Raw genomic sequence first — 19,465 nt, 5'->3', positions numbered from 1 at the left:
ATCACCTAATTTATAGCTTGATGTGATCATACAAATAATGAAATCATTAAATAAACCTAATATCCAAAACATATAGATAGAACTAAGATGTAAAAATGACTCCACGGGAGACATGTAAAAAGTCTCATAGGGGTTTATTTACTAAAAGCAAATCCACTTTGCACTACAAGTGCACTTGGAAGTGCAGTCGCTGTAGATCCGAGGGGGACATGCAAGGAAAATAAAAAACAGCATTTTTGCTTGCACATGATTGGATGATAAAATCAGCAGAGCTTCCCCTCAGATATACGGCGATCTACAGCGACTGCACTTCCAAGTGCACTTTCAATTGCATTTGCAGTGCACTTGTAGTGCAGAGTGGATTTGCCTTTAGTAAATCAACCCCATAGTGTAGTAAGTTTATTGATTGGTATAAAAGTAAGGTAAATATTGAATCAGGAAGTGGGAAGCACTTCCTGATGACGCCAAGCACGGTGAAACGTACGTACGGGGGATTCGTCACTTCCGGGTACTACGAGATACCCATCTGGCTTTACTATCTAAAGTGAGGCTTGCACCGCACGCTATAGCTGAAGTAAGCAGCCATATCTGCACATGTTGTATACACCTAGTTGCCGGGAAACAGGCACATATACATGTGAGTGCAATATTTACCTATTGCTTTTATACTAATCAATAAAGTTACTAAACTATGGGGGTTATTTACGAAAGTTAAATCCACTTTGCACTACAAGTGCAAACTACAAGTGCAAAGTGCACTTGAAATTGCACTGAAAGTGCACTTGGAAGTGCAGTCGCTGTAAATCTGAGGGGTGAATCTGAAATGAGGGGAAGCTCTGCTGATTTTATTATCCAATCATGTGCAAGCTAAAATGCTGTTTTTTATTTTCCTTGCATGTCCTCCTTGGATCTACAGCGACTGCACTTCCAGTGCAATTTCAAGTGCACTTTGCACTTGCAGTGCAAAGTGGATTTGCCTTTAGTAAAAAACCCCCAATGAGACTTGTCATTTTTACATCCTAGTTCTATCCTGAGGGAGCATTGGAGTGGAGTGGTGTCAGCAGTGGAACCAATCTGGCTTTCCAAATGCGTTTTTTGACCATCCTGAAAAAAGGGGTCAAACACCTCTGGTGAGTTGCCACCTTTCCCCTGAGCACCTGTGGTAAAAGAACTAGAAGTTATCTATATATAGGAGCAACTCGTTTGGTGTTGGGATCTATCACCTATGGAATTTATGTTTGCGCATTATGTCAATGATTTTTACTGCGGCTACGTATTCACATTTTTTGGATATTAGGTTTATTTATTGATTTCATTAACTGTATAAGCACATCAAGCACCACTACCTTTATAATTGCACTATAAATAAAACCACGTTTTATAAACAAACAAATATATTGCTTTTGACAAAACTGTAAATTATTGGCTGTAATGCCATTGCACATAATACCTTAATATATTACCAACATTAAATATTAATAAAAAAAAAAAAAGAAAAGCCCTTTTTTTTCCTTTTAGCAGCTTAGTAGATGCCCCCTACATATTTTTATCTGGTAGTGCAGTGTTAATTTTGACGTCAAATTTCAATTCAGTTTTAGTAATAGTCTTATGACTAAAATGCCATTTTAGTTTTAGTCGTATTTCAGTCATCGCAATTGTTTTAGTCGACTAAAATCGTACTAATTTAGTCGACAGAAATATTTTAGTCAACGAAATTAACACTGCTGTGCACACCAGTTTTAGTAAATCTCCCCAATTACGTCTTAGCGGAAAAAAAAAAAAAAGATCTTTTCCTTGTTGTGTCCATCATCTTCATGTTGGACCGCTAGTCCCACCTGATTTGGAGTGAGATTTTGAGATGTCATTACTGTGCTGTTCACTGTGCTCGTTACTGGAGACAAAGCTGTACCTGAGGACCTGCAGTGCAAGAACCATCCTGCTACTTTCATTTTGTGGATAGGTGCTTTCTTCACCTTTCTTGCTGCTTCTTGATGATTACGCTCATTGGTCATCAGATTACCAGTGAAAAGGGGGCAGCCGAGACATGTGAAAACTAAGCCTTGTACCTTGTACCAAAAAGCTGCCTCCACGTAGAGCGTGAGGCACTGCCTGGCAGGATTGTAGACGGTGTATACTGTATGTGTCACCTAGGACTCTCTACTACATATTGTGAGGTGCTCCAAGGTTTGTGTCTCATATGGATAAAACAAAGCTTTTTGGTTTTTTTCAGAATCTCTGTAAGTGCTGTTCTGGATCCTGGAGTCAGAAGATTTTGCAGAACTTAGGCTGGGAAAAGTCTCCATTCCTACATCCATGTTGTCTCAGCTGTGCAAAAGACCTCTATAAATGTGGGCTGACTGGTGTGCAGAGCTCTCCCTCTTGTTCTCAAAGCTCTAACAGCCTGCTGCTGGGTGAAAAGGCTTACTGCTGACAGAAAAGGTGCAAGTGCTTTCTTTTTGTTTAGGGAACCCATTAGGTGGTACCCTGTTATTTACGAACTGTCATGAGTTTAGTTAGTGGCTTCGGGCTTTGTTTGTTTTATACTATGTACTCTTGCTGGCTGCCTTGCTGAATAAAAGTGCAGGACAAACTTTTTTGGACTGCTCCTGCTACATGCATCGTTTATTGTTATTATTATTATATACCAGTTGAGCCTTCCCCCTTACAAGAGATACAGTGCAGAAAAAGGGATAGTTAATCTGTAATGGTGGAGGGATCTGCTGCAGGGAGACCACAGGCAATACTGGTGACAAACCTCTCTTGTACTCTTTAAAGGCACTGAATCTATGATCAGTCTCCAGTTTATTATCCGCCAAGACTGCATAAACATTGCAGGGATCATATGTTCAAGCACACGGTAATATATCTAGTTCTCTATGACTATCATTAATATGTCAGTGCAGTTTCTGCTTTCTTACTTTTGCAGGACATCCCAGCTCTGCAATACTTGATATGACTCAACATTGCCTGCACACTGCGGCACAAAGGCAGAGTGATGTACCGTATTACATTAGCTGTCTCTTCACATTCTTCACACTGGTGATGATGGAACAAGATGACCAGCTCCTCGTAGAAGCACCTGCACGCGGGGCTCAATAGTAAGGGCTCCATGATTTCCAGCAAATGCAGCTGCAAAACAGCAACATATAATGAACATTAGGGCCTTGTAACTGAAAGCTGCCTACGGTAAATCACCTTTTCCCTTTCATTCTCCCACAGCAGGCTGGATAAAGGAAGTTAAAAAGGGTATCGTTTAAAGTGGAACTTTACCCATAACAACTTGTTAAAAATAATGTTCTTTAGCACGGAACATACATTCCACAATAATAATTATAATACCAAAATTAACCGCTTCCGGACCACCCACCGCAAATTTACTGCGGCAGGGAGGCCTGGCTGCGTGAAACTATGTACCTGTATGTTGTATCCTCTTCAGGGCCTCGGGCGTGCGCGCCGCCGGAAACCCACTCCCACTGTCATTGGACACAGCGGAAACCAATCAGTGGGTCCATCGCGGCCGCCGGGACCCGCCAATCGTTCGCAGGAGAGGCAGAACTGCATTCTGCCTATGTAAACAAGGCAGACCGCCGTTTTGTCAGAGAGAGATCTTGTGTTTCTGCTAATCAGGAACACAAATCTCTCTCTCTTCCTCCAGTTAAACCATCCCCCACACAGTAAGAAAGCACTCCATAGGAGCACACTTAACCCTTTGATCGCCCCTGGTGTTAACCCCTTCTCTGCCAGTGTCATTAGTACAAGGAGAGTGCTTTTTTTATAACACTGATCACTGTATTGGTGTCACTGGTCTTTAAAAAGTATCACTTTCGACAGACTTTTGCCGGACTTCCGACGGACTTTCAAACGAACGGACTTGCCCACAAACGATCACACCAAAGTCCGACGGATTCGTAGGTGATGACGTACGACCGGACTAAAATAAGGAAGTTGATAGCCAGTAGCCAATAGCTGCCCTAGCGTGAGTTTTAGTCCGTCAGACTAGCATACAGACGAGCGGGCTTTTCGACCGGACTTGAGTCAGTAGGAAAGATTTGAAACATGTTCTAAATCTAAAGTCCGTCAGATTTTCGACCAAAAAAGTCCGATGGAGCCCACACACGGTCGGATTGTCCGCCGGATTCGGTCCGTCGGACCAGTCCGGTCGAAAAGTCCGCTTGTGTGTACGCGGCATTAGAGTCCGATTTGTCCGTCGCAATGTCGCAGTCCCGATAAAGATCGCTGATCGCCGCCATTACTAGTAAAAATAAAAAATGCCATAAAAATATCCCAAAGTTGGCAGACACAATAACTTTTGTGCAAACCAATCAGTATACGCTTATTAGGATTTTTTAAAATTAAAAACATGTACCTGAATACATATTGGCCTAAATGGATGAATAATTTTGATTTTTTACATTATTTTATCGGATATGTTTTACAGCAGAAAGTAAAAAATATAGTTTTTTTTTTTTCAAAATTGTAGGTCTATTTTTGTTGATAACGCAAAAAAAAAAAAAAAACACCAAAAAAAAAAGCTCTATTTGTGGGAAAAAAAGGACAGAAATGTTTGGTCACAGTGTCGCACAACAGCACAATTGTCAGTTAAAGCAGAGGTCCGCCCACCGCTGCCAAAATTAAAAGCCAGCAGCTACACATACTGCAGCTGCTGGCTTTTAAAAATTGGACACTTACCTGTCCTGGAGTCCAGCGATGTCGGCACAGCAGCTGATGTTTCCATCAGCTGTCGGGTGCATACCGCCTCCATTGCGATTAAGGCAATCCAGCAGTGAAGCCTTACGGCAAAACGATGAAAGACAGGTATCCTCCGGTTTAAAGCAACGCAGTGCCGTATTGCAAAAAATGGCCTGGTCATGAAGGGGCTAAAACCTTCTGGGGCTGAAGTGGTTAATGCATGCTCTAAATTGCCTCCGGCATTGTTCCTGTTTCTTCTTGCTGGAAGTTGCCATTTTGCTGAAGCTCAGAGCCCCTGAGCAGCAGTAAATCTTTGGGCTGTCAGCAGATTGGCCTTTACTAACTCGACACAGTGCCTAAAAATAGAGAGCAACTGAGCATGTACAGAGCAGGATGAGACAGTATATTACTGGATTTTTAATGTTTTACATAGCTATACCTGCAAAAGGGGCCTGAACTCATACAAATTTTCTGACTAAAGTTTCACTTTAAGGTAATACAAACAGTTCTTTATGAAACGTTTCATTATAACAGCGCATTATGATTTACAACAATAAATACAAATCAGAGTGGACAGTATTTAAAGTTGTAGTAAACTCTGTACTACCACTTGTACCTACAGGTAAGCCTATAATAAGGCTTACCTGTAGGTACTGTAAACATCTCCTAAACTTGCACAGTTTATGAAATATTCCTAGTGCATGCAGCCAATGACATCATGGGTGCATGCTCTCTGAAGGCCCGGCTTACAGTGCTGGACCTTCAGATCCTGTGCCGGAAATGGTGGCTTCCGCTCATGTAGCCAGAGGCTGCAAACCCGGAAAAGAAGACCAGGGGAAGATGTCAGCCGTCTCAGTGATGATATCGCAGCATTGGAGGGCTTTGTTCTAAGGTAAGTTTCTCATAATGTGCTAGTATGTGATATATACTAGCACATTATGACATTGCCTTGCAGGAATTTCTTTTTTTTTTTTTTTTTTACCACCAGCGTTTACTACTGTTTAATGCAGTTAGAAAAATTCAGCACTTGAGTGCTAACATCCCAATTGTAAACTCATAATGTACTAAAGAGACTAAAGACTAAAGGCATAAAAATTTTACTAGTACCTGGACCTGGAGGATTAATGCAAGGCCTGGTCATAAATAGCTAAATGTTCCTTCAATACAACCAGCCTAGAAGATGCTTACAAAGTCCTCTTTAGGGAATGCTGGGTTCCTGCACTCATAGCTCACGCAAACCCTGCCTACGATGATTGATGCTTTAGAGCAGTGGTTTTCAACCTTCGGGGGTCGAATGACGATTTGCCAGGGATCACCAAATCCTGGGCTGTTCCTGAAGCCCACGCAGCTCTCCCAGCCTTTTCACAGCCGCCCAGCAGGGCTGTGCCTGGAGCCTGTGCCCCCCCGGGGCTGTTTCTGGAGCCCGCGGCCACCCATTCAGCCTCTTCACAGCCGCCTATTCAGTTCACGGCATGGCTGGGGGGGGTGGAGACTAGAGGTCAGCTGACTGGGGAAGAAAGTGACGTGAGAGGGGCTGGAGGAGAGCCTATCTCCTGATTTCGGCATAGGTGTCACTGCTGCGGGACACCACGGAGCCGGACACACAGTGAGTAACACTACCTGTGATTATAGTTGCCATTAAAAGTCTCCACTACAGTTCTTAGAGTAGAAAATGGCCTTTATCAAGAGCACCTAAGTTAACTGATTAGAACTCCCACCAGCACTGCCACTCATTCCACCCCTCACTGCCACTCATCCCACTCCCCCCTTCCAACAAGGAGTAAGAGAAGGAATAAAAAGAGAGAATACATGGAAGGAAGAGTAACAAAGAAAAAGGGAGAGAAAGAATAATAGAAAGAACAAGAAAGACGGCAAGAGAGAGGGATGGGGAAAAAAAAACAAGAAATTAGGATAGAGAGAGATAAAAGGGAAAGAAAGGAGAACAAAGAGAAAGAGTGGTACATCCTAAAATGTGGAGTGGAAGGGACCCGGGGAGCGCTAAATGTCTGTGGGTTAGGGGCGCAAATTACTTGCCTTGCCTTGGGTGCTGACAATCCACGCTACGAAAATAATTTTACTGTTAGAGGTCCCCACAACTTGGGAAATTTTATCAAGGGGTCACGGCACTAATAAGGTTGAGAACCACTGCTTTAGGGGTTGTGGACAGCGGGGTGATGTTCTCCATACATAATGGTTTTGTCCAAAACCACAGGCGTTTTGGTCTAGAACCTTTGGGCTACTTCGGACCCTTTTCCATTTGATAGTCCGTACAGGTGCTAAATTGGTTCTACTTCACCTAGGACTATCCTCTCACCAGCAGAAACTGGCCATGTACCTTTTCTTAGCAGCTAAGCAGACGACCGCTAAGGCCTGGAAGAAGCTATCAGTATCCTTCCAAGAAGTTAGAGACCGTATGACCAAGATAATGTTCAACAAAAAAGGTATCCTTAACCACCTCAATACTGGGCACTTTCACCCCCTTCCTTCCCAGACCAATTTTCAGCTTTCAGTGCTCTCTCTCACTTTGAATGACAATTACTCAGTCATGCTACACTGTACCCAAATGACATTTTTATCATTTTGTTCACACAAATAGAGCTTTCTTTTGGTGGTATTTATTCACTTCATTTTTTATTCTTTGTGATATAAGCGAAAAAAGAGTGAATATTTTGAAAAAAAAAACAAAATTTTCTTCTTTCTCTTTTAAAAGAAACCAAAAAAATTAAATTTTGTCGAAAATTTAGGCAAAAATGTATTCTACCACATGTCTTTGGTAAAAAAATCCTGATAATTGTATGATCATTAGTTTGTGTGAAAGTTATAGAGTCTACAAGCCATGCTACGCATTATTGAAAATGTATCAATCCTAATGCACTGATGGCCTAATGCACTGATCTCATTTCTTGAGGCCCTAAAATGTCAGGACAGTACAATAACCCCCCAAATGACCCCTTTTTGGAAAGAAGACAGTCTGAGGTATTTAGTAAGAGGCATAGTGAATTTTTTGAAGTTGAAATTTTTTCCCCACAATGCTTTGGAAAATTAAGAAATATAGATTTTTTTTTTCTTCACTAAATTGTCATATTTACAAGTTATTTCTCACACACGGTGCAGGCATAATTGCAATTACACCCCAAAATACATTCTGCTATTCGTCCTGAGTATGGCGATACCCCATGTGTGAGACTTTTCCACAGCCTGGCCACATACAGAGGCCCAACATCCATATAGCACCATCAGGCGTTCTGGAAAATGTGGAAAGAAAATGAAAACCTATTTTTTTCTCACAAAGTTGTCAATTTAGAAGATCTTTCTAACACATAGCATGTACATAGCCAAAATGACACCCCAAAATACATTCTGCTATTCGTCCTGAGTATGGCGATACCCCATGTGTGAGACTTTTCCACAGCCTGGCCACATACAGAGGCCCAACATGCAAGTAGCTCCTCCAGGCTTCTAACACATAGCATGTACACACCAAGAATTACACCCCAAAATACATTCTGCTGAGCAAAAGATAAAAAAAAAAAAAGCTCACCTGTGGTTTTAGCAGGCAGGAATACCGTTCCAGAGCAGCCAAAGCATTTGTCCAGACAGCCAAAGGAAATGTCCAGGAATTGTCCAGGCAGCAGACAGATATGGAAAAGTATGAACATGGTTCAGTACAGTCCAAGGTTTAGCAGGCAGTTCAGGTAACAGGCATAGGCATGGCCAGTCCAGGTGGAAGGCAAAGGCATGGCAAGGTCATGTGGCAGGCAAAGGCATGGCAAGGTTATGTGGCAGGCAAAGGCATGGCCAGTTCAGGTGGCAGGCAGAGGCATGACCAGTTCAGGTGGCAGCAGGCAGCACTTTGTACACTGGGCCTTGGTCAGGTAAGACCTGAGGACAGGGGTAGAGGCTTCTTCCCACCCAAATCTCTACGAAGCCTCTAAGTCTCCAGACCCTAATCCGAGAAAACTAAAAACCTGGAGAAAAATGTTTTCTCCACTCGGAAAACCTTTTCTGGAGCCCCTCACATATGTGAGACCCCTGTGCTGTACAGTGGCAGGGGATATGATCAGTTCAGGAGGCAGGCAAAAAGCATAGTCGTTAACAGTCCGGGTCATTCACAGAAATGGCAGATAAAAATCATCTTCACTGTACTAATAGTGTAGTGAAGTATGATAGCTCCGATAGCACGTTCCAATACAGAGGCCTGGCTGGGAGGGACATTGGGGACAGTAGTATTGGGTGTCACGGCGAATTCCTCCACTTGCACACACACACACAACATTTTTTTGGGGGTTTGCGACCTGTTTGGGTAAGAGAGAGGATTTCGGGAAAGTGCCTTTCATGGAGTCTGGCTAATGAATTGGAGCGAATTAGTTGAGGGGTTTGGCCTTGGGGATAGAGAAGGGCTGTGACAACGTCTTCTTGAAATTTTAAATAGGTTAGGGAACTTTGGGTGCACTTAGAAAAAATTATATATGAATTAAATAGGGCAAGTTGCATCAAATAAATGGCGACTTTCTTGTACCAAAATAGTGATCTCCTGGTGGCCAAGTAGGGCTGCATCATCTGGTCGTTCATATCCACCCCCCCATGTATAGGTTGTACTCATGCACACATTTTGGCTTCTGTATGGGGCTTCCTCTTCTCTGAAGTTCCACCAAGGTGTCATTATGTATTGTTGAAAGGATGTAGATATCTCTTTTTTTATCTCTCCACTTCACCGCTAGTACTTCTTCAGTCTGCATACTGGCCATTTCACCCTGCTTCAATTTCTTGGCAACCAATCTTTGTGGGAAGCCTTTCCAGTTGGTCCGTGCTGTCCCACAGGCCACAGTGTTCTTTAGGTACAAATGGCGGAAAAGTGGGAAACTAGTGTAGAAATTGTCTACATATAGGTGGTAACCTTTCCCAAGTAATGGTTGGATCAGCTGCCAGACAATTTTGCCACTTGTTCCCATGTAGGTAGGGCATCCAGGGGGGTTTAGCTGTCTGTCTTTTCCCTCATAAATTATAAAGTCATATGTGTAACCCGTGGCCCTGTCACACGCCTTATAAAACTTTACCCCACGTCTGGCTCTTTTACTGGGGAGGTATTGTTTTATTCCGAGTCTTCCGGTGAAGTGTACTAGGGATTCATCCACACATATATTTTTATCAGGGGTAAACATCTCCTTGAAGCTGGCGCAAAAAAAAATTAATTAGGGGCCGCATTTTGAATAATTTATCGTAACTGGGATAATTTCGAGGGAGGCATTGGGCATTGTTATTGAAGTGTAAAAATCTCATGATCATCTCATAATGGGTTCTGGGCATCAATGACGAATAGACCGGCATGTGGTGGATAGGTTGGGTAGACCAGTAGGAATGGAGTTAATTTTTTTTTTGTCAGCCCCAAAGGGTTGAGGGTTAGGCCAAGGAAAATTTTAAATTCTTCCACGGTGAGGGGTTTCCAAACAAAAGGACGGGCATATGAGGAACTTGGATTGTTGGCTATATGTTGGCTGGCGTATAGACTACATTGCTCCACAATGTAGGTTAGGAGATCATTGGTAAAAAATAAATGAAAATAATAAAGTGAGGTTAAATTTTCTGTCTGCATCTGAGGGCCTGGCTGGGCTGTAAAAAGGGGTATTACAGGTTCTACTGATGTATCGGGCAGCCATGTTGGATACAGTAGAACATCTGGGAGGCTAGTATGGGCACTGCCTCATTGATGGCATCCGTTGCTAGCATCTGGCCTATCTTCTAGGAAGGTCGCAGAACTGCTGGTGGATGCCTGCCTATCCCGGAGTGCTGCGCTGCCGGTGGATGCCTGCTGGTGGATGCCCTGGAGTGCTGCGCTACTGGTGGATGCCTGCATATCATCCTGGAGTGCTGGGCTGCTGGTGGATGCCTGCATATCATCCTGGAGTGCTGCGCTGCTGGTGGATGCCTGCTGGTGGATGCTCTGGAGTGCTGCGCTGCTGGTGAATGTCTCCTCCTGCTCATTTCTCCCGATTCTCCTTGTTAGGATTCTATCCTCCTCTGTTTCCATCTCGGAGCCACTGCTTTCCACTGGCTCATAGTCGCTATCCGAGTCTGACGGAGAGAATTCCCCGCTACTCTCGTCCGACATACTCTGGAGTATTTGGAGAGCCTCCTCTGCGCTGTAAGATCTTTTCATCATGTTGGCGGGCAGATGTGCCAGATGGGGGGCGGCAGATGTGTCAGATGGCAGGCGGCAGATGTGTCAGATGGCGGGCGGCAGATGTGTCAGATGGCGGGCGGCAGATGTGTCAGATGGCGGGCGGCAGATGTGCCAGATGGTGGGCGGCTGTGTAAAATGGTGGGTGGCTAGATGTGCCTGATGTTGGCGGGCAGATGTGCCTGATGTTGGCAGGCAGATGTGCCTGATCGTGGGCAGATGGCGGGTGGCAGATGTGCCAGATTGCGGGTGGCAAATGTGCCTGATGGCCGCAGATGTGCCTGATGGCGGGCGGCAGATGTGCCTGATGGCGGGCAGCAGATATGCCTAAAGGTGGGCGGCAGATATGCCTGATGATGGGCGGGCAGATGTGCCTGATGATTGGCGGGCAAATGTGCCTGATGATGGCAGGCAGATGTGCCTGATGATGGTGGGCGGCTGATGTGTCAGCTGTTGACGGGCTGATGTGTCAGCTGTTGACGGGCTGATGTGCCAGCTGATGACGGGCTGATGTGTCAGCTGTTGACGGGCTGATGTGCCAGCTGATGACGGGCTGATGTGTCAGCTGATGACGGTCTGATGTCTCAGCTGTTGACGGGCTGATGTGCCAGCTGTTGACGGGCTGATGTGCCTGATCGTGGGCAGATGGCGGATGGCAGATGTGACAGATGGCCAGCGGCAGATGTGCCAGATGGCGGGCGGCAGATGTGCCAGATGGCGGGCGGCAGATGTGCCAGATGTTGGCGGGCGGCAGATGTGTCTGATGTTGGCGGGCGGCAGATGTGTCTGATGTTGGCGGGCAGCAGATGTGTCAGATGTTGGCGGGCGACAGATGTGTCAGATGTTGGCGGGCGGCAGATGTGCCTGATGATTGGCGGGCAGATGTGCCTGATGATTGGCGGGCAGATGTGCCTGATGACTGGTGGGCAGATGTGCCTGATGACTGTCGGGCAGATGTGCCTGATGATTGGCGGGCAGATGTGCCTGATGACTGGCGGGCAGATGTGCCTGATGACTGGCGGGCAGATGTGCCTGATGATGAAGGGCAGATGTGCCTGATGATGACGGGCTGATGTGCCCGCTGTTGGCGGACAGATGTGCCCGCTGTTGGCGGACAGAGGTGCCAGTTGTTGACAGGCAGATGTTCACTGACAGGTGTTTTCACTGTTTTGGGGACACTGTGTTTTGGGGACACTAGCTGGGTGATCAGTGGGTAAACAGCAGACAAACAGCTATAAAACTCACTGATCTTCCGGCTGCAGCACAGATCTCTCTTCCACTCCTCACTGACAGGCTCTGTGTGAGGAGAGGAAGAGATGAGAGCAGTTACAACGCTCTCTATTTACATTACATGACGACTGTGATTGGACACAGTCGTCATGTGATCAGGAGGGCCAATCACAGGGCCCTCCTGTGTTGTACTGCTCCACTGTCTCTGGGGGCAGATGGGGATCGCGCCGCTGCGCGGGCACATGGCGGCGCAATCTCCTGTCACATGCCACCCCTCCCCCAGGTTTACTATACGATGGCTGTGATTACACACAGCCATCAGGCGAATCAGGAGGGCAAATCACATTGCCCTCCTGCTGCTCCGAGATGCGGCGTGTCCGGGTGACATGCACGCATCGGGATCGCGCGGCTGCGCGCCCCCGCTCCTTCTGAAGGACGTTCGGGAACGTCGAGTCAGAAGGAGAGAGCTCCCACCCGGCCGTTTATGTTCAGTGGCCGGGTGGGAAGTGGTTAAATGAGAAGTATAACCAAAGCTTGATCGGCTGTACTTCTCCTATGGATCACAGGAGTGCAGTTCGTTTTGCACTCCTGTGACCTGTTTTTAGCAGAGAGCGGTCTGAAGTCTGCTCTCTGCTGACGTCACAGAACTCGGTCCACGCTCCGCATCACCACGACAATGGAAGTCAGGATCCGCCAAGTGCCTGGACCGACACCCGGCTCAGCCTCTCAGCGCGCCGCTGAGAGCTTGAGTCGGCTTCTCCCCGCCCCCTCCACAGCCCAGAGCTCCAATGAGACTGTGCCTTTAAGACGGAAGGCAGAGCGGAGAGCTGCTGACGACAGTTAGGGCTGCAACTAACGATTATTTTCATAATCGATTAGTTGGCCGATTATTGTTTCGATTAATCGGTTAATAACCTTAAAAAAAAAGTGTGGTGTATAATTTAGTTAATATGTAAAGTTTAAAAAAAAGGCAATTTATTCTTAAATGTCTCTATGCGGTGGTAAATATAAACAACCAACTATATGGTTAGGGAGCAAAATATTGAATCCACTCTGAGAATAACATACAGAAGTGATATACTGTGTATATACTATTAGAGGAGATATACTGTATATATTAGAGGAGATATACTGTATATATACTATTAGAGGAGATATACTGTATACACTATTAGAAGAGAAATACTGCTTTTTGGCCAATTTGTTGTTGGGCAGATTAAAAAATACAAATTGCTGCAAAAACGCATTACATGCTTTTCTGCCGCTTCTCCATTGAAGTATATTGAACCTAAAAAGCACTGTTTTGCGTTAAAAAAAAAAAAGTCCTTGACCCTTTCCAAATACGCAGCGGCTGAAAAAAGCATAGATGTGAACGTGTCCCATAGGAAACCAAGTTAAATGAACTGTAGTGCGTTTCTGCAAAAAGCACCAAAAAACACATAGATGTGAACCAGGTCTAAGACATTTAGTAACATAATGGGGTTAAAAGAAACTAAAATGAGCCCTTTATAGTACAAAAAAAGCAAATAATCGCTACTTTAAGGGGTTAATTTTTTTTACTGTAGAACGGTGAAAGTAATATTTACAGTAGCGATTATTTGCTCTTTTTGTACTATAAAGGGCTCATTTTATTTTTTTAATCCCATTATGTTACTGGTCGATTAATCGATTCTGAAAATAGTAATCGATTAATTTCATAATCGATTGGTTGTCGATTAATCGATTAGTTGTTTCAGCCCTACTGACAGTCTACAGCTCTCTGCTCATGGAGCTCTGAAAACCCGAGCAATCGGCGGTGTTCTATTGCTCGGTTCTCAGTGTAGAGGCGCCGGGGGACAGATGCAGCATCAGACCAATATATAGGAAACATGGCTCCAGTATGCCCAGCCTTTAGTACATATTTCAAGTTTGTCCTACTTCTAAATGATCAGACTGGTCCTCCCTAAATCCATGAGACTACTCTCTTTTCTCCTAGGGCTCATGCACTCTTTATTCCAATTCCTAATCCCCCCCCCCCCACACACACACTTAATCACCTTAATCTGATATTTCTGTCCCCCTTGCATTAACAATGCAGTTATTATATTTATCTTTAAGCTCCCGATCACAATTATTCCGACTTTGAAATCGTGCAACTAAAGCTTACCTATAGGTAGTGGAAATATCTCCTAAACGTGCGCTGTTTTTGTCGTCTTTGGCACATGAGCTGTGAAGAAACGGACCGCCGTGCCGTTTCTTCCCCCAGCGTATACCGTGACTGGCGGCTCCCGCACACATGCGTGGGAGTGACGTCACGTGACTCCGGCCAGTCACAGAGCTGGAGTCTGCGGCCCCGGAAGGAAGAGCGGCGAAGATGTAGGCAGCCTCTGCTCAGGGGACAGCGCAGGCTGCATTTGCAGGTAAGTGTCATATAATGGGCTAGTATGCGATGCATACTAGCCCATTATGTTTTTAATTTGCAGGCCTTGCGGGGAGCAAAAGTGGAAGTAAAACCCATCGGGGTTTACTTCCTCCTTAACCCTTCATCACTCTGTACAAAACAAGGAAACAATGGTTTGACTGAAACTGTACTTCCAAGAAAAAATGCAGATTGTACTGCCGGAAAAACATTTTTCTCCACTGACATACTTTTCTACTTCGTAAAAAAATTATATTTAGACAACAAATGTATCTCTGTAATCATTGAATGTGTATTTGTAAACATCCAGTGTACCTCTATAAATAAATGTTTTTTTTGTATCGAAAACAAACAAACAAACAAAAACCCCCAAGAAACATATGAATTAAAACCCAACAGACTTTTACGGAAATACACTATATTACCATAAGTATTGGGACGCCTGTTTTTACACGCATATGAACTTTAATGGCATCCCAGTCTTAGTCTGTAGGGTTCAATATTGAGTTGGCCCACCCTTTGCAGCTTAAACATCTATAACTCTTCTGGGAAGACTGTCCACAAGGTTTAGGAGTGTGTCTATGGGAATGTTTGACCATTCTTCCAGAAGCGCATTTGTGAGGTCAGGCACTGATGTTGAATGAGAATGCCTGGCTCACAGTCTCCACTCTAATTCATCTCAAAGGTGTTCTATCGGGTTGAGCTCAGGACTCTGTGCAGGCCAGTCGAGTTCCTCCAACCCAAACTTGCTCATCCATGTCTTTATGGACCTTGCTTTGTGCACTGGACCAAAGCATGTTTCAAATCTAAAGTCCGCCAGATTTGCAGCTGGAAAAGTCCGCTGAAAGTCCGGGGAACCCCACACACGATCGGATTGTCAGCCGGCTTTAGTCCGTCGGACTTTTGTAGATGAAAAGTCCGACCGTGTGTACGCGGCATTAAGGTGTCAACATACCAAGACATTTTGGACAATTTCAGGCATCCTAATACTTTTGGTAATATAGTGTACCTAACAATAGAGCTTACAAAAAGGCACATACTGTGGGTGTCCTAGCTGTTGCCATCACTAAACCCCAGCTGGTCTTTGGCATGAAGACAAATAGCCCCCTCCCTTACCTGTCGAGCTGGACCCTACTCGAAGAAATCACCCAATTTCTGTTACTCATTTCTTTAAGGAAGGGAATGTTTCTGATGACTAAATAACAAATAAGTGTGCGTGAAGAGATACATGTAGATCCACACCCCTTTGACATCAACTGCTTTCACTTTCATTTCTGTCACATGAGAATTACTTTCATTTCCAGGAATCTGTTAATGATCAATGTGACATAGATCTGTATTATATGTTAAAGCCAAATCAACAGCCTCTAGATAACAAATGTTATAAAAAAAAATCTAGTCAGGGTGTAAACCAGTCAGTGTACCTGCATGGCTGATGAATGGGTTCCTGTGCACACATAGGGGGTGTAGGGGAATGTGGGGGGACACAGGACTCATCATATCCTGTACTGGGACTGACACCTCCACACCGTGAACTGGGGCTCCGATCTCTGATTACTGAACTCCCAATACAATACAACAGTGACAGTCCTGTGCTCACAGAGTACACCCAGCAAGATGTTTCTACAATAGCAGACACAGAGTAACCCATAGTTACAGGGGCTCACTAGCAGGAGACTAGGAGTTTTAAAGAAGTGGCTTAGAACTGCTGGGACTTGTAGTTCCATATGGACTGCATGTTACTTTCTGCATACTTGGACTTGTAGTTCTACATTGGCTGCATACTGCTATCCAGCCTATGGGACTGCTGGGACTGGTAGTTCCATACTGGTTGTTTGCTGCTACTTGCACACTTGGAGTGCTGGAACTTTAAGTCCCATAGAAGCTACGTGCTGCTATCTGGTCAATGGGACTGCTAGTTGGACATAAGTACAGCTTGTCTGTCTGCTGAGAAAACACACATCAATACACACATCAATACACACACATCAATACACACACATCAATACACACACACATCAATACACACACACATCAATACACACACACACAATGATTTAGTAATAAATAAATAGTACTTACAGGGGTTCTGTGTCAGAGAGGACCCGGCTGCCTCCAGTGTCTGCTGCAATGTGTATAACAGGGACTTCCTTGTGAGTCACTACAACACAGAGGAAACTCCTGTTCAATTTAAAGGCACAGTGCCATGGAAAGGTGATAAACGTCCTTTTACACTATACCACCTGTATATAACCAGGACCCCAGTACCCCCACACTATACCACCTATATATAACCAGGACCCCCCCCACTATACCACCTGTATATAACCAGGACCCCAGTACCCCCCACTATACCACCTGTATATAACCAGGACCCCAGTACCCCCCCCCCACTATACCACCTGTATATAACCAGGACCCCAGTACCCCAACACTATACCACCTGTATATAATCAGGACCCCAATACCCCCACACTATACCACCTCTATATATCCAGGACCCCAGTACCCCCCCCCCCACTATACCACCTGTATATAACCAGGACCCCAGTACCCCCACACTATACCACCTGTATATAACCAGGACCCCAGTACCCCCACACTATACCACCTGTACATAACCAGGATCCCAGTACCCCCACACTATACCACCTGTATATAACCAGGACCCCAATACCCCCCCACTATACCACCTGTATATAACCAGGACCCCAGTACCCCCCCACTATACCGCCTGTACATAACCAGGATCCCAGTACCCCCACACTATACCACCTCTATATAACCAGGACCCCAATACCCCCACACTATACCACCTCTATATAACCAGGACCCCAATACCCCCACACTATACCACCTGTATGTAACCAGGACCCCAATACCCCCACACTATACCACCTCTATATAACCAGGACCCCAGTACCCCCCACTATACCACCTGTATATAACCAGGACCCCAGTACCCCCCCCCCCCCACTATACCACCTGTATATAACCAGGACCCCAGTACCCCAACACTATACCACCTGTATATAACCAGGACCCCAATACCCCCACACTATACCACCTCTATATAACCAGGACCCCCACACTATACCACCTGTATATAACCAGGACCCCAGTACCCCCCACTATATCACCTGTATATAACCAGGACCCCAATACCCCCACACTATACCACCTCTATATATCCAGGACCCCAGTACCCCCCCCCCCCCACTATACCACCTGTATATAACCAGGACCCCAGTACCCCCAACACTATACCACCTGTATATAACCAGGACCCCAGTACCCCCACACTATACCACCTCTATATAACCAGGACCCCAGTACCCCCCCACTATACCACCTGTATATAACCAGGACCCCAGTACCCCCCCACTATACCACCTGTATATAACCAGGACCCCAGTACCCCAACACTATACCACCTGTATATAACCAGGACCCCAGTACCCCCACACTATACCACCTGTATATAACCAGGACCCCAATACCCCCCCCACTATACCACCTGTATATAACCAGGACCCCAGTACCCCCCCCACTATACCACCTGTATATAACCAGGACCCCAGTACCCCCCACTATACCACCTGTATATAACCAGGACCCCAGTACCCCCACACTATACCACCTGTATATAACCAGGACCCCCCCACTATACCACCTATATATAACCAGGACCCCAATACCCCCACACTATACCACCTGTATATAACCAGGACCCCAATACCCCCCCACTATACCACCTGTATATAACCAGGACCCCAGTACCCCCCCACACTATACCACCTGTATATAACCAGGACCCCAATACCCCCACACTATACCACCTGTATATAACCAGGACCCCAGTACCCCCACACTATACCACCTCTATATAACCAGGACCCCAGTACCCCCACACTATACCACCTGTATATATCCAGGACCCCAGTACCCCCACACTATACCACCTCTATATAACAGGACCCCAGTACCCCCACACTATACCACCTGTATATAACCAGGACCCCAATACCCCCACACTATACCACCTGTATATAACCAGGACCCCCCCACTATACCACCTATATATAACCAGGACCCCAATACCCCCACACTATACCACCTGTATATAACCAGGACCCCAATACCCCCCCCACTATACCACCTGTATATAACCAGGACCCCAGTACCCCCCCACACTATACCACCTGTATATAACCAGGACCCCAATACCCCCACACTATACCACCTCTATATAACCAGGACCCCAGTACCCCCACACTATACCACCTCTATATAACCAGGACCCCAGTACCCCCACACTATACCACCTCTATATAACCAGGACACCAGTACCCCCCCCCCCCCCCACCTATATATAACCAGGACCCCCACACTATACCACCTGTATGTAATCAGGACCCTTCTCTTCCCAGCCCCCTCCTCACCCCTATAAGCCCACTCTCACCTCTCCACCTTCCTACGACAGTCCAGGATGAGAAAAGGGAAGGGCGGGGACACTCAGTGGAGATAAGTCTGGGAGGCGGGCTCTGCTACCTTGGAGACAAGTCCTAACCAATAGACACTGCGAGTGATCTATGTGTGCTACGCACCGCTGACCCGCAGGTGTGAGGAGAAGCTAGTCATGTGACTCTCACTCACTGCCTGTAGCCCCGCCCATCCAGCCCCGCGGAGGAGAAAGTGAGGAAGGAATTGGCAAGTTGTGCGGTGACAGCCACAGAGCTCCACATCACCGCCCCTCAGAGGTGTCCCCGCCTACAGACAGAGGTGTCCCCGCCCCTCGGAGGTATGTGTCCCGTGTGTGAGCCCCATATTATACATGTGTTGTTTATTACTAAGAGCTCTGAGGGCATTTCCAGTGACATCCTCGGGTACTTTCCTGTCACCTGAGGTGTCCCATCATCTCCCATCATTCATTATGTGACCCAGTACTGACTGTCCCCTGTATGATCACA

At 45.8% G+C, this 19,465-nt stretch overlaps 1 protein-coding gene across 2 annotated transcripts in view; it reads right to left on the bottom strand.

Annotated features, from left to right (window-relative positions):
* The window catches only part of LOC141148603 (uncharacterized), a 47,072-nt gene extending 27,883 nt beyond the window's left edge, over nucleotides 1–19,189 (bottom strand). The window contains exons 1-3 of one of the 2 annotated variants that reach the window (XM_073636202.1): nucleotides 18,958–19,189; nucleotides 16,578–16,656; nucleotides 2,919–3,129 (exon numbers count right to left, since the gene is read on the bottom strand). In XM_073636202.1, coding sequence (XP_073492303.1) covers nucleotides 2,919–3,111 — 193 coding nt within the window. In that variant the 5' untranslated portion in view covers nucleotides 3,112–3,129; nucleotides 16,578–16,656; nucleotides 18,958–19,189. Of the gene's footprint in view, nucleotides 1–2,918; nucleotides 3,130–15,611; nucleotides 15,804–16,577; nucleotides 16,657–18,957 lie in introns of those variants that run through there. The other variant, XM_073636204.1, reaches the window with a different exon arrangement.
* Between the last annotated feature and the right edge of the window lie 276 nt (nucleotides 19,190–19,465).

The sequence above is a fragment of the Aquarana catesbeiana genome, linkage group LG06 (genome assembly GCF_042186555.1).
Source record: "Aquarana catesbeiana isolate 2022-GZ linkage group LG06, ASM4218655v1, whole genome shotgun sequence".
Taxonomy (NCBI): domain Eukaryota; kingdom Metazoa; phylum Chordata; class Amphibia; order Anura; family Ranidae; genus Aquarana; species Aquarana catesbeiana.
This window is presented reverse-complemented; position numbering and strand designations above follow the sequence as displayed.